Source organism: Halichoerus grypus, chromosome 9, assembly GCF_964656455.1.
Source record: "Halichoerus grypus chromosome 9, mHalGry1.hap1.1, whole genome shotgun sequence".
Taxonomy (NCBI): Eukaryota; Metazoa; Chordata; class Mammalia; order Carnivora; family Phocidae; genus Halichoerus; species Halichoerus grypus.
This window is the reverse complement of record NC_135720.1, coordinates 44706324-44719801: the sequence shown is the minus strand read 5'-3', so window position 1 is coordinate 44719801 and position 13478 is coordinate 44706324. Positions and strand designations below refer to the sequence as shown.

The 13478-nt window shown below is 38.2% G+C and overlaps 1 protein-coding gene across 1 annotated transcript in view; it reads left to right on the top strand.

Moving 5' to 3' along the window:
* RFX6 (regulatory factor X6) overlaps positions 1-12930 on the top strand; it is a 56314-nt gene extending 43384 nt beyond the window's left edge. The window contains exons 12-19 of the mRNA XM_036082273.2: positions 675-819; positions 2231-2340; positions 3289-3406; positions 5389-5511; positions 6182-6388; positions 7521-8033; positions 8882-9094; positions 12755-12930. Of these exons, the coding sequence (XP_035938166.1) occupies positions 675-819; positions 2231-2340; positions 3289-3406; positions 5389-5511; positions 6182-6388; positions 7521-8033; positions 8882-9094; positions 12755-12930 (1605 nt within the window). The remainder of the gene's footprint in view (positions 1-674; positions 820-2230; positions 2341-3288; positions 3407-5388; positions 5512-6181; positions 6389-7520; positions 8034-8881; positions 9095-12754) is intronic.
* The last annotated feature ends 548 nt before the right edge of the window (positions 12931-13478 follow it).

The following is a 13478-nucleotide window of genomic DNA, read 5'->3' as shown; positions in this document are numbered from 1 at the left end:
GTTAGGTATGATGAGGATATTAGGAGAAGATGAATAGGGAGTATATGGAAATATTCTGCACTATCTTTGCAGCTTTTTTGTAAATTTAATATTATTTCAGGATGAAAAGTAAAAAAACCACAAAACTTCTGAATGCAATGTAAAATGCAAAACTGTTATTTGCTACATGAACCCAGTTAATAAAAATTAACATGTGGGGACTGCACCCATGTGATATTTGATGTTGTAAAATCCACAAACAACACACGTTAAACTACCTACTAATTTGGTTTTCCTAAATAGGGAGAAAAAAAGTAATTCTTAAATTACTGTTTGTATGTTTGTATATTGTTAAAATATATTTCCCCTCCTCTCAAATGATTGTTTGCTTTGTGAAAGTTTCTAGTCCCCTAAATTTTAAAAGACTTGGTTGGGATAGTTCCAGATAAGAAATATAACATTGTGAAATCCTTATTGTATGAACATGGATTAAAAAATTCATTTTCTAATTTCAAAAATAGTTTCAAAGCTTTAACAATGATCATGAGTCTCAGCTATTGCTTTTAGTTTTAAAATAAAAAAAAAAACATTTATGATACTCTTCTCTCAAGAAACTATTTCTCTAGTAGCCAAAGCTTTCCTTTAGATAGACCATCAATAATATGGTTTAGTGTCTTTTTACTTTCTTCATGCAGATTGCCAGACCAGCTCTCTTTGACCAGCATGTTGTGAATTCCATGGTATCTGATATTGAAAAGGTTGACTTGAATAGTATTGGATCACAGGCCCTTCTCACCATTTCTGGCAGCACAGACACTGAATCTGATATCTACACGGAACGTAAGTCTTCTCTGTGTTTAGAGCTGGGTCTCCCAACCTTGGCACTGTTTGACGTTTTGGGCTGGATAACTCTTTGTTGGGGGTGGGGCTGGGAGTCCCCTTAGACTACAAAATATCTGTTTGAGAAACCTTGGTTTATAGAAACTTTTTTAATTAAAAAATTGTCCTCTACTTAAAAACAATTGTAGCTATAGATTGTGGAAAACCTGGAAAATATAGAAAATATCAAGAGGAAAATAAAAGCCATTCATAATCTCATTACCTAGAAATAACCTGGGAATAATGGAAATGTTTTTGAGTGTTGTGAGTTTTCTTCCAGGTTTTTTGTTTGTTTGTTTGTTTAAATTTTTTTTGATTTTATTTATTTATTTGTCAGAGAGAGAGAGAGAGAGCACAAGCAGGGGGAGCGGCAGGCAGAGGGAGTAAGCAGACTCCCCACTGAACAGGGAGCCTGATGTGGGACTCCATCCCAGGATCCTGAGATCATGACCTGAGCTGAAGGCAGACGCTTAACCGGCTGAACCACTGAGGCGTCCCAGTTTTCTTCCAATTTTACATCACATGCATACACATTTTCCTGAGTTTTACACTCTTAGCCTCATATGGTATATGATGCATATCAAAATGATATCTCAACACGATACTGTTTTCCAAGCAGAAATTCCCTGCCCAGGTTTGGACAATCTGACAGAATTTACCAAGGCAATATGCATGACTAGACAACCAGGCTCTGTTTTCAAGGGATAGCAACCCACTCTTTCCCCAACCTCTCTCTGAAAAGACAAGTGCAGCCTCCGATAGGCTGTTGAACAAATGATGGGCTGCTCCCTGGGGTGGTCCAACTTCAGCCTTGTTTTCTGTTCCCTAGCAAAAATTATATTACCCTTTGGGATTCAGGAAACTTTAAACTCTTTAATAAATGATAGCCTTAAATGGTCCCTTTAACTTTTACAAGATAAAAGATTATTCATGTAAGTGGCTCAGTTTCACAGTGCAGAATTTAATTTTTGCTAAAGGTAAGGGATAGGTCAGAAAGCAGGAAATCAGCATTCATTCATCAGTTTTCAGTGAATCTGTTGCATTTAATGAAAGCTTTGGATTCAGAATGAATAATCAACTATAAATGACAACTTACTCTTCCCCAGTATATACATACTTATATAATACATAAGTCTATATTTCAATATGTACCAAGATATGTACAATCATTATTAAAATTTTGAAGAGTAAAAAGTTAAGGATTTTTTGTTATTTATTCTTAGGATATGAAATAATTCCTTTAACATATTTAATTTCATCTGTCTTTCCCTTTTATGCTATAAAATTCTTAATGATTTCTAGTTTTAGGTTTTCTCTTGGGCTCAAAGTAGAGTAATATTGTGTTTTGTTTTGTTTTGTTTTAATATGGTAGATGACTCTATCACAGTGTTCCAGGAACTGAAAGATCTTCTTAAGAAGAATGCCACAGTGGAGGCTTTTATTGAATGGTTGGATACCGTGGTAGAGCAGAGGGTTATTAAGGTATTTTTCAGTGACAGATTCCCAAAATAGAATTTTTGTTAATAGTAAATGTTAAACTGGCTGTAGTTTCTTGAATGGTGGAGGAGGGGTGATTGTGTGTAGCAATGCTTTGAAAAGCTTTTGAAGACTTGCAACTAAGGTGGCCCAAAGATCCAAATTAGGAATAGGCCAGATTCGAGAGTGCTGGCCATAGATTCAGTTCTATTTGTCATTTCTTGACAAAGGACTACAAGGCACTGTGCCTTCCCTGTCGGTCAATGAAGTTACAGCAGAGTAACATCAATAGTGAAAGATAAAAACTGGAAGGATTTGGCCCTTTTCTAAACAGTAAATTTTCATAAACGCTGACAGAAAATGTGGCTTTGAGTATTTCCATTTTTAATTTCTGAGAGCGCAGTATTTTGTGTTTTCTATGTTTTTTCAACTCCTTCTGTTAACATGCAAGTCATCCCTCATGAAACAAGGCAATAAGAGCAAATAGATCCATCACTAGTTGGTGTTAGCCATTCCATATCAAGGAAACTAGTTGTAGTGTAGGGACTTTTTTTTCTCCTGGAAGGAAAACAGATTATCATTCAGGACCAGAGAAGTCAGAGTTAATCATTCACAGAAATATATAACCCTTCTTTGACACTTCACCTTCTGTTCTTTTTAAAGTTCTGTCAAAGGAAAATGAGATAAACTATTTTGTGAATTATTTTATTTTGTTGTCCAATTCTGTTAGGTAACAAAACCATACGGAATAAAGATCTATTAACCTTAAAAATGATAACAAAGACAGATGAACATTAAAATCCCTGGACAGATCATTATATCTGATAAAATAAATTGCATGTCATGCCATCTGTCCATTTGTCAGACAGCTTATCAACCTCTTGATTTTATGTAGGATGCATGTAGTAATGAGATGACAGATTTTATAGTTTCGCTTTGTTCCTTTGCTTGTAGACCAGCAAACAAAATGGAAGATCATTAAAGAAGAGGGCTCAAGACTTTCTGCTTAAGTGGAGCTTTTTTGGTGCTCGAGTAATGCATAACCTCACCTTGAACAATGCATCCAGTTTTGGTATCTCATGTGCTTTATAAAGCTCTTCCTCCCTGAATACATCATTCACTCTCCAGTCATAGTTCCTGTCAGTTTTTAAACATGGGGGACTGTCACTTCTCAAATCTGACTATTGAGCCAGTAGAGAATGGTAGTTATGAACCTGGGTTTTGGAGTCAGACCACATGCAGTTAAATCCTAACACTGCTTCCCTCTGGCTTGGTTTTAACCCAAGCTGTTCTGCTCACTGTGAAGAGGATGAATATTTATAACAGTATTATCAACAATCGCCAAACTATGGAAAGAGCCCAAATGTCTATTGACTGATGCATGGATAGGGAAGATGTGGTATATATACAATGGAATATTGCTCAGCCATAAAAGAGAATGAAATTTTGCCATCTGCAACGATGTGGATGGAGCTAGAGTGTATTATGCTAAGTGAAATGTCAGTCAGAGAAAGACAAATACCATATGATTCCACTCATATGTGGAATTTAAGAACCAAAACAGATGAACATAGGGGAAGGAAGAAAAAAAGAGAGAGAGGGAAGCAAACCATAAGAGACTCTTAACTATAGAGCAACTGAGGGTTGCCGGCGGGGGTGGGGGGGGAGGTGGGTGGCGGTGGGCTAACTGGGGGATGGATATTAAGGAGGGCACTAGTTGTGTTGAGCCCTGGGTGTTATATGTAAGTGATGAATCACTAAATTCTACTCTGGAAACCAATATTATGCTGTATGTTAACTAACTAGAGTTTAAATAAAAACTTGAAGCACTTAAAAAAAGAGGACGAATATTGCTCTTATTGGGTTGTGTAGGCACTTTAGTGAGATGATATTTATAAAAGCACAGTCTAGTACCTGGTGAACATTTTATGAATAGCAGCTATTATCATTACATGCCATCAGTACTTGGATAATTTTTTTGTTAAGCAAGTAAACAAGAATTAGTACATTATTTTCAAGAGGCACTACTCATTGCAGTATGGCAAATTTTTGCATCTTTTCCAGGAACCACATAGCTGCACTGCGAGAATCAAAGAGCAGCTGAGAAGACATGCTCTCATATGTTTCTGAAACATCTTTCCTGATCGATTTGACTTGTGAAATGATAAACTGAGTCAAGTTAGCTCTTTCAAAAATTGAATACCTTCGTTTTCTTAAAATTTCTGGGATTCTTAGTTTTGCAGCTATAATGCTAGCTCGTGGACAGTACTTCTGCATTTAGTAGTTGCTTTGCAAGAAATCTTCACGTTATAAATAGGTTATGGTTAACTAGGTTGTTTTTATTTAATTCTCAGTGGAACTAGATAAAATCAGTGAACTTGCATTGGAGGATGAACAAAATGTTGAGCCTTTTATTTGAAATCTCTTACTTATATGTAAGGTTTCTTAACATATACAACATTGAAGCCTGACTTTGTGATGAAACCAGACTTTTGTTGGGAAGTCTGTGGAATAGTTCAAAGAAGTTTAAGGTTTTCCAGGACAACTTCCAAATGAAAATGACTCTTTGCTTTTGTCCAAACCAAAGAGAACTTTGTTTCAGGCTAGAAAGACATCTTACTTGATACTTTTTTCAGACCATGGTGGCCATTGTCTAATTATTTAGTACAAAGCAAACAGAAATAGAGCAGAGTAGAGCTCATTCTCCCCAGGTTAAAGCTTATCACACTCCAGTGTGTGCCCTCTTAAAGCATAAAGCATGTCTCACTTTCATCCGTATTTTCCTTTGATGTAATTAGTGGCCAAAGAGCTGGCAGGACAGTACACACAGTAAGCTGAGCAGGCGGTACACAGAAAGATTAGAGACTCAAGTTAAGCATGTTGGTCTTAGCAGGTCATTTAAAGTCCAACAAGTATTTGTTGATTTCAGTTGCTCCTTGTAAAGTGTTGTGAGATGGTCACAAAGATAACTCGACTTCTCTCTCTCTCTTTCCTTCTCCTTCTCTCCCTCCTTTCATCTGACATTGTCCTCTCCCCGTTCCCATCCACAACAAGGTTCTTTCCATTTGATCCGAATGCTTCTTGATGAATACATTCTCCTCGCCATGGAGACCCAGTTCAATAACGACAAAGAGCAGGAGTTACAGAATTTATTGGACAAGTATATGAAGAATTCAGGTAATTTAAAATGTATATCTTGCTTTGCATATTTCTTTCTTTAAACCTAAATTTAAGAATTTGTAAGTACATGTGTAGTGGGTCTGTAATAGTCTCAGAGGTTTTTTCCCAAGCATGTCACAACTAACTCAGGATATGAACACTATCGGAGCACTATTTTTTTCTCTCCACCATTTGCACATAGAGTAGTCAAGGGACTTTGCTGGAAGCTCTGGAGGATATAAAATCAATGTTCTTGTGAGAATTGAAATGAAGGTGGAGAGGTGATTGTAATAAAAAATAACCATAATTGAAGACAACACCTGTGGTATTACCACCTTGTAAATGGTGTAGAAATAAGTTCTATAGGAATTTGGAGAAGGAAGAGAACATGTCTATTTGGGATGTGATGACTTGCATTTTGAAGACTGTCCACTCCAGTGTGGATTCCTTAGTGCCCCCCCAGAACACACGTGACACTCACAAATGTACAGATAACCATGACCACAAAATCCCCAGCACCACTGCCACGACCAAAGATCTGCCGGCCTTGTTTCCCATGGAAGATATTTCTCTGGAGTTTCCAGATTTGTGACACAACCCTAAAACATTTTCAGTTTCATTTTCTTGGGCTTATTTATTAGGAATATGGGAATGATGTTAGCTTTCCCATTAAAAAAAATCTTTCCAGATGCAAGTAAAGCTGCCTTCACTGCTTCTCCAAGTTCATGCTTTCTGGCCAACCGTAATAAAGGGAGCACTGTTTCCAGTGACACTGTGAAGAATGAAAGCCATGTGGAAACAGCCTATCTTCCTCTGTCATCCAGTCATCCTGGAGGCTTACCCTCTGCTCTGCACCCATTCCCTGCTGGGAATACGGACACCATGCCACTCACAGGTACGCTGTGAAACACTTGGGCGTCACGCCGTCTCTCAGGAGCCTGTTCCTTTGTTTTCTTCAAACCTGGTAACATCCAGCCATTCCAAGGATAAAAAAGGCTGGTCTTTACTAACTTTTATTAAAGCTTTATATTTTTTGTGACTTTCAGCATTTGTCATTCACACTTTTGTCAATACCATTATTAACATAGGTACCACACTGTGATGTGCTCGCTTAGTTATGTTGGAAATACAAATAATAAGTTGTTTTCATTTGGTGGAAGAAAAAATTAGATTTGGTATATATGAAATCTTGAAGATGTTTTGAGAGTCAAAAAATGGGCTTCTTGTTTATTTTTGGCTCTTGAGGAGACTTTATTTCTCCTCCATTAAAAAGTAGATTTGGTCACTTTAGGATAACCATTACAATAATTTTCCTCTCTGGTCTAGAGTCCCCTTTGTATCAATCTGAATGTTTAGTGGCTAGAACTCACTACTAGATAATATTTTAAGTCTGCTTTTGCCTTATGTCTTTTCTGAAATTCATAGATATAACTTCATTGGACACACAGAATTTTAAATCTGAAAGGGCCTTTGAGTTCAGGGGCCTAATTCTACCAATGGAAAATCAGACATCCAGGGAGTTGGTGGCATTCATAACTCATTGTTCATCAGTGGTGTTTGCATGATGGTTTGAATCAGCTGCTTTGAAGCTGTGGTCATTTTGACTTTATTGCCTTTTCCTTTTACCCTAAAAATCAAACCATTTAGCATTCAGCTTGGTTTTTAATTATGGAGAAATGTGAAGAGCAGATCCCTTGACCTTCCCAAGCTTGAGCTCTAACTATCTTCATAGCCATGGAAACATGAAGACATCCCAGACTTTTTTCCACAGTTACTGACACCAAAAGTCTTCCCTGTTGTGAAATATACATATATTGCAATCGTGTTATTTATTTATTTATTTACTTATTGTGATGGTATCTTTTAAACCTAGGTTTTCAGTGTTCCCCAGTTCTGTTATTTTTAGAGAGTGAGAATGAACCAAATTGGAAAAAAGTATATTAATACATCTTTTGGATAATTTTTAAAGATGTGTGCCCATTTATTTTAATTTGCCACTGGTGAATGCTCTGTGAATTTGTTTCCAGGTCAAATGGAGCTTTCCCAGAGTACTGGTCATCTGATGACACCACCCATTTCTCCAGCCATGGCAAGCCGAGGAAGCGTCATTAACCAGGGGCCAATGGCGGGGAGACCTCCAAGTGTGGGCCCGGTCCTGTCAGTGCCATCACACTGCTCATCATTCCCAGAGTCCATTTATCCTACCCATCCTCAAGGCAATCATGACTTTTATGGGACCAACTCTAACTATCAGACTGTGTTTAGGGCACAGCCTCACCCCCCATCAGGACTCTATCCTCATCGCCCCGAGCATGGTCGATGCATGGCCTGGAGTGAACAGCAGCTTTCTAGAGACTTCTTCACTGGCAGCTGTGCTGGGTCTCCATATAATTCTCGACCACCTTCCAGCTATGGACCATCCCCACACAGCCAAGATTCACACAGTATGCAGTTTTTAAATACAGGAAGCTTCAATTTCCTGAGCAACACAGGGGCGACCAACTGTCAAGGAGCAGCATTGCCTCCTAGTTCACCTAATGGTATCGAAATTTTTAAAGAATTTTTCCCGGTTTTTGAGATGGTAATAAGGCAAAATCAGACATTGAGCTCCAGATCTGCTGAGCAGCATGTCATCCCATGTAAAGTTTCTAAAGCTCATGGAATCTTAGACACTTGGAGCTCATTTCTTCCACATACAAACATATCCCTAATTCTTGTGGTTTTTTAAAGTTGCCCTTCTAAATGCCACAAATGATGAAAAAATATTTTATGTCAAACTATGTTTGAGATCTCCCTGAATAAGCCCAAAAGAAGAATGTTTTGTCCTTTGAAAATATTTCTAGTGAATAATGTTTCTTCTGGAGAACTAGCAGCAGATCTTACAGTTTAGGACCCAAACAGTGCCCCCTGTTAGTCTGATAAAACACTTAAAGTTTAGGGAATTGGAAAGATCTGTGGACTTCTTCAGCCTCCAAAGCAGGCTGTGTCCTCTCTCCTAAGTGTAGGCCAGGACTTCTTCCAGAAACATAAATCTGTAGATAAAATTGGTATTTGACAAATAGTGTAGTCTTTGTGAGAGGTTTTTAGTGCTTTTTTTCTTTATAGGAAGATCTTGTTAATTAAGTGAGGAAAACATGAGAGAGGTGTAGTCTTATATCTGAAACTTAACAATAGGATAACGGCTTTGTATTTTTAAAAACAAAAAACCAGCCTAGTGAACCATATCCATATACAAGTACGAATCCAAATCTATAGTAAATGGAGATGTGAATGTCATATTTATAACATGGGATCTTTAGGGCTGTACCCTATTACCTTGTCCTTTTTTCCTTCCTGGAATATTCTTTGTAGTAAGTGAATGGTACATTCTTGACATTTTCTGTTATAGGATACTATGGAAGCAACATAAACTACCCAGAGTCTCATAGACTTGGATCGATGGTGAATCAACATGTTTCCGTCATCAGCAGTGTTCGCTCACTGCCTCCTTACAGTGACATCCACGACCCACTTAACATTTTAGATGACGGTAGTAGAAAGCAGACCAGCTCGTTTTACGCAGACACATCACCTTCAGTTGCGTGTCGAACTCCAGTAGTAGGTAAATTATTTTAGTAGTTCTTAAAAACATTTTCAGAAGCTATTAACCTCAAGTACGTGGTTTTACTTTGGAGGGTGACTGTTGAGGTGAACGGGGCACTCATGTTCCCACGGGTGATTCATCACTTTGGATCTCAAGTCTTATTTTTGTATTAGTAACGGTCTTCCCAGTTCCCATTATATATGTCACTGTGCATCCTAATGCTAAATCTGTTATTCTTTCAAAAAGAATAGCTGGCATCTTTTATGTTTGCAAAAAATAAATATAACCCGTCAGATGCAGTCTAAAAGACTAAGTTTTATGAGGGCAGGAATGATGTCTTTTTCTCACACTCTCTTGTTCACTGTTGGCCCCGGGGGCAGTGCCAAGAGGTGTCTTTGGACCCCGTATTCTCCAGCAGTACCCTAAAACCACTCCAGGTTTAAAACAGTGGTGACTTTACTGTCATTTTCTCAATTATATGTAAAATGTAATTAGACAGCTCTGTAGAAAATGTTGCTGTTTTTATTGTTCTGCTACATACAGTTTAAGTAAAAATTAGCAAAACTGTGTGTTTGCCAGGAAGTCCCCTAGCATCTTCTTGCAACCAGGTTGCTCTCCCTGGGAAAATCCTGTGATGTACTAGATACATCAGCAGCTACCCAGCCAAGTGTCTGCCACATAGTAGGAACTCCATACATCAGTGAGTTGAAAAAAAGGGGCAAAAATATATGGATAGATTTAGTTTCCCATATTACTAATAAGGGATCACAGGACAAGTATAGATGCATGTAAATATCAAGGCAGAGTGTTAATGCTTTTATGCGATGGTTGAAATCTTCCAGTGGAATAGATTTCAAGGTAGCATACGTCAAGGGCATGGACACCCAACTGGAGCATAGGGAAAATGAGATAAATTCCATCTCTCCTCTCAGTGTGCTTTTCCAATAACTCAATAGGAAGCACTTCTTCCCTTCCCGTGACCATCACAGATGCTCCTTGAGCAGAGTCTAGCAGCTCATCTCATGCTATCTGCAGATGGTCATTGCTTCTAGGTTACTCTAATGAAGCAGAAAATTCCACTTCAGGAAGTTTCCTCACCGTGAGACTAAAATGTACCTTGCTGCTATTGTTAACTATTAGTTCTGTTTACTCGTAGAGATAGTGGAAGCTTTGCTGGAACATAGCTTGGGTGGAGGAGGGATTCTAAGCTCTAGTTGTCAGAGCTGGCTTACAAGCAAATAGCAAAGAGGGCTTCTGAGTGAAAAGAGGGACTAGAGTAGGTGGGTAAGGAGTGCAAGGGAAGGTAGGACCCACTGTCTGTTTCCTTAGTTATAAAGACTGGTTTTCAGGGACAGAGTAGGTAGTTAGAAAAATGAGAAAAACAGCAATGAGAAGTCAGCAACCATACATGCAGGAAAAGTAGTGTCAGAGAGCCAGTTGGTCAAATTCTTGAGAACCTACTACTATGTGCCAAACTTCATTCTAGGCGTGAGGTTATAGTGGTGATTGGGATGGAGTTCTTGCCTATAAGAAGTTTACATTCTAGTAAGGAGAGATAAGGCAATAGATAAATAGACAAATGCATTAAAAAGATAATGTTGGGTACTCTGAAATCTGTTAAATAGGGTAAAATGACAAATAGTTATGGAGAAACTGCTTTTGGTAAGATAGTTGGGAAAGGAATCCTGAGACAGAGATATTGGAGTTGAAAGTGATGAGGAAGCATTGACATGAGGTCTGATGGTGGAGTTCTAGGCAGAAGAAATGATAAGTGCATAGTTTCTGAAATGGGAACAAGGAAAATTCAGTGGGCAGAAAGAAGGCCAGTGTGTTTTGAGCATAGTGAATGAAGACAGTAGAGTAAAATAAATCAGTGGACAGAGACCAGTTCACAGAAGGTGCTGTGAACCAGGGCAAGGAGCTTGGATTCTGTTCTAAGAATAATGGGAAGTCATTGTAGCATTTGAGAAGAGTGACAATGTACTGTACACTTCAGCAACATTATCCTGGCGGCTCCCTGCAGAATGAGAGGGTACGGCAAAGGTGAGGGTCATGAGACCAGTGAGGAGGACCACTGTGTTGGTCCAGGTAGGAGAAGATGGTGGTTTTTTGTTTTAGTTTTTTAAGTTTTTGTATTTAAAATAAACTGATTAACATATAGTGTATTATTAGTTTCAGCGGTAGATTTTAGTGATTCATCAGTTGCATATAACACCCAGTGCTCATTACAAGTGCCCTCCTTAATGTCCATCACCCAGTAATCCCATCCTCCCCCACCTCCCCTCCAGCAACCCTCAGTTTGTTTCCTATTGTTAAGAGTCTCTTATGGTTTATCTCCCTCTGTGATTTTGTCTTATTTTATTTTTTCATCTTTTCCCCTCTGTTCATCTGTTTTGTTTCTTAAATTCCAAATGGGAGTGAAATCATAATATTTGTCTTTCTCTGACTGACTTATTTTGCTTAGCCTAATACCCTCTAGTTCCATCCACGTTTTCACAAATGGCAAGATTTCATTCTTTTTGATGGCTGAGTAATATTCCTGTGTGTGTGTGTGTGTGTGTGTGTGTGTGTGTGTGTGTGTGTGTACCACATCTTCTTATTCCATTCGTTAATGGATCTCTGGGCTCTTTCCATAGTTTAGCTCTTGTGGACATTGTTGCTATAAACATTGGGGTGCAGGTGCCCCTTTGAATCACTATGTTTGTATCCTTTGGATAAATATCTAGTAGTGTAATTGCTGGCTCATAGGGTAGCTCTATTTTTAACTTTTAGAGGAACTTCCATAGTGTTTTCCAAAGTGGCTGTACCAGCTTGCATTCCCACCAACAGTGTAAGGGAGATCCCTTTTCTCCACATCCTCTCCAACATCGGTTGTTTCCTGAGTTGTTAGTTTTAGCCATTCTGACTGGTGTGAGGTGGTATCTCATTGTGGTTTTGATTTGTATTTCCCTGATGCTGAGTGATGTTGAGCATTTTTTCATGTGTCTGTTGGCCATTTGGGTGTCTTCTTTGGAGAAATGTCTGTTCATGTCTTCTGCCCATTTCTTGACTGGATTATTTTTGTTCTTTGGGTGTTGAGTTTGATAAGTTCTTTATAGATTTTGGATACTAGCCATTTATCTGATATGTCATTTGCAAATATCTTCTGCCATTCTGTCTGTTGTCTTTTAGTTTTGTGGACTGTTTCCTTTGCTGTTGAAAAGTTTTTCGTCTTGATAAAGTCTTAATAGTTCATTTTTGCTTTTGTTTCCCTCGCCTTTGGAGACATGTCTAACAAGAAGTTGCTGTGGCCGAGGTCACAGAGGTTGCTGTCTGTGTTCTCCTCTGGGATTTTGATGGATTCCTGTCTCACATTTAGGTCTTTCGTTAATTTTGAGTTTGTTTTTGTGTGTGGTGTAAGAAAGTGATGAAGATGGTGGTTTGAACAATGGAAGAAGTGTAGATGGAACGAGGAGGTAGATTTGGGATATATTTGGGTGATAAAGTTGTCTCTTAATTTAAGTTTGAAATTGAGTTTTCTTTGTGAAATGTGTAGAAGAAAAAACAATGTCTAGGAAAATAGCACAGATATGTGTGATAAATGCAAAAAATAAATACAGAGGCTTAATGTGAGTGGCACTTGTAAAGAAAAACACATTTCAGTCAATATTCAATTGCTGATTATATTTTCCCTTACAGCATCCAGCTTGCAAACACCAATTCCTTCCTCCACATCTCAGTGTATGTATGGAACTTCCAATCAGTATCCAGCTCAAGAGACCCTGGATTCCCACGGAGCGAATGGTAGAGAAATGGTGTCCTCTTTACCACCCATTAACACTGTGTTCATGGGAACAGCAGCCGGAGGCACTTAAACCAACAGTGTTGGGTGGGGAATGAAACCAACAATCTCTACTGCTCAAATATTATTCACTCAGATTGCCATCAGGGTAAAGAAAATGGAATATACAGTGACAGGACCTTGTGTTTTCAAGTCACTGATACAAAACCATGGACAACTCCATAATGAATGGAGATACTTGCAGACTTTGCCTTGCACACAAATTGTTTGAAATGTGATCTCATTATCAATTATAGTTTCAAACATTATCAAGTGGAACCAGTGGAGCTTTGGAGATGCAAACATTTCAACTATGAAGATTTAATATTTTGCTTCCTAATTTATTGAAGATCTGTGTGCTGTTTCATCTTTGGTCTATAAAAGGAAAAAATATTTAATGCCTTAAAATAACTTTAATTTAATTTATTAGGGTCTCAGAATCATTGTTTACTATCCCTTGTTTGACCAAAAGTCAAATGTGTATGTTCTACCTCCTATGGAAATGTTTACAGGGTTAAGACTTAATTCAGTTCAGCCTAGACCAAAGTTGCTTGACTTTCAATCCTGTGCATTAGTGTGATG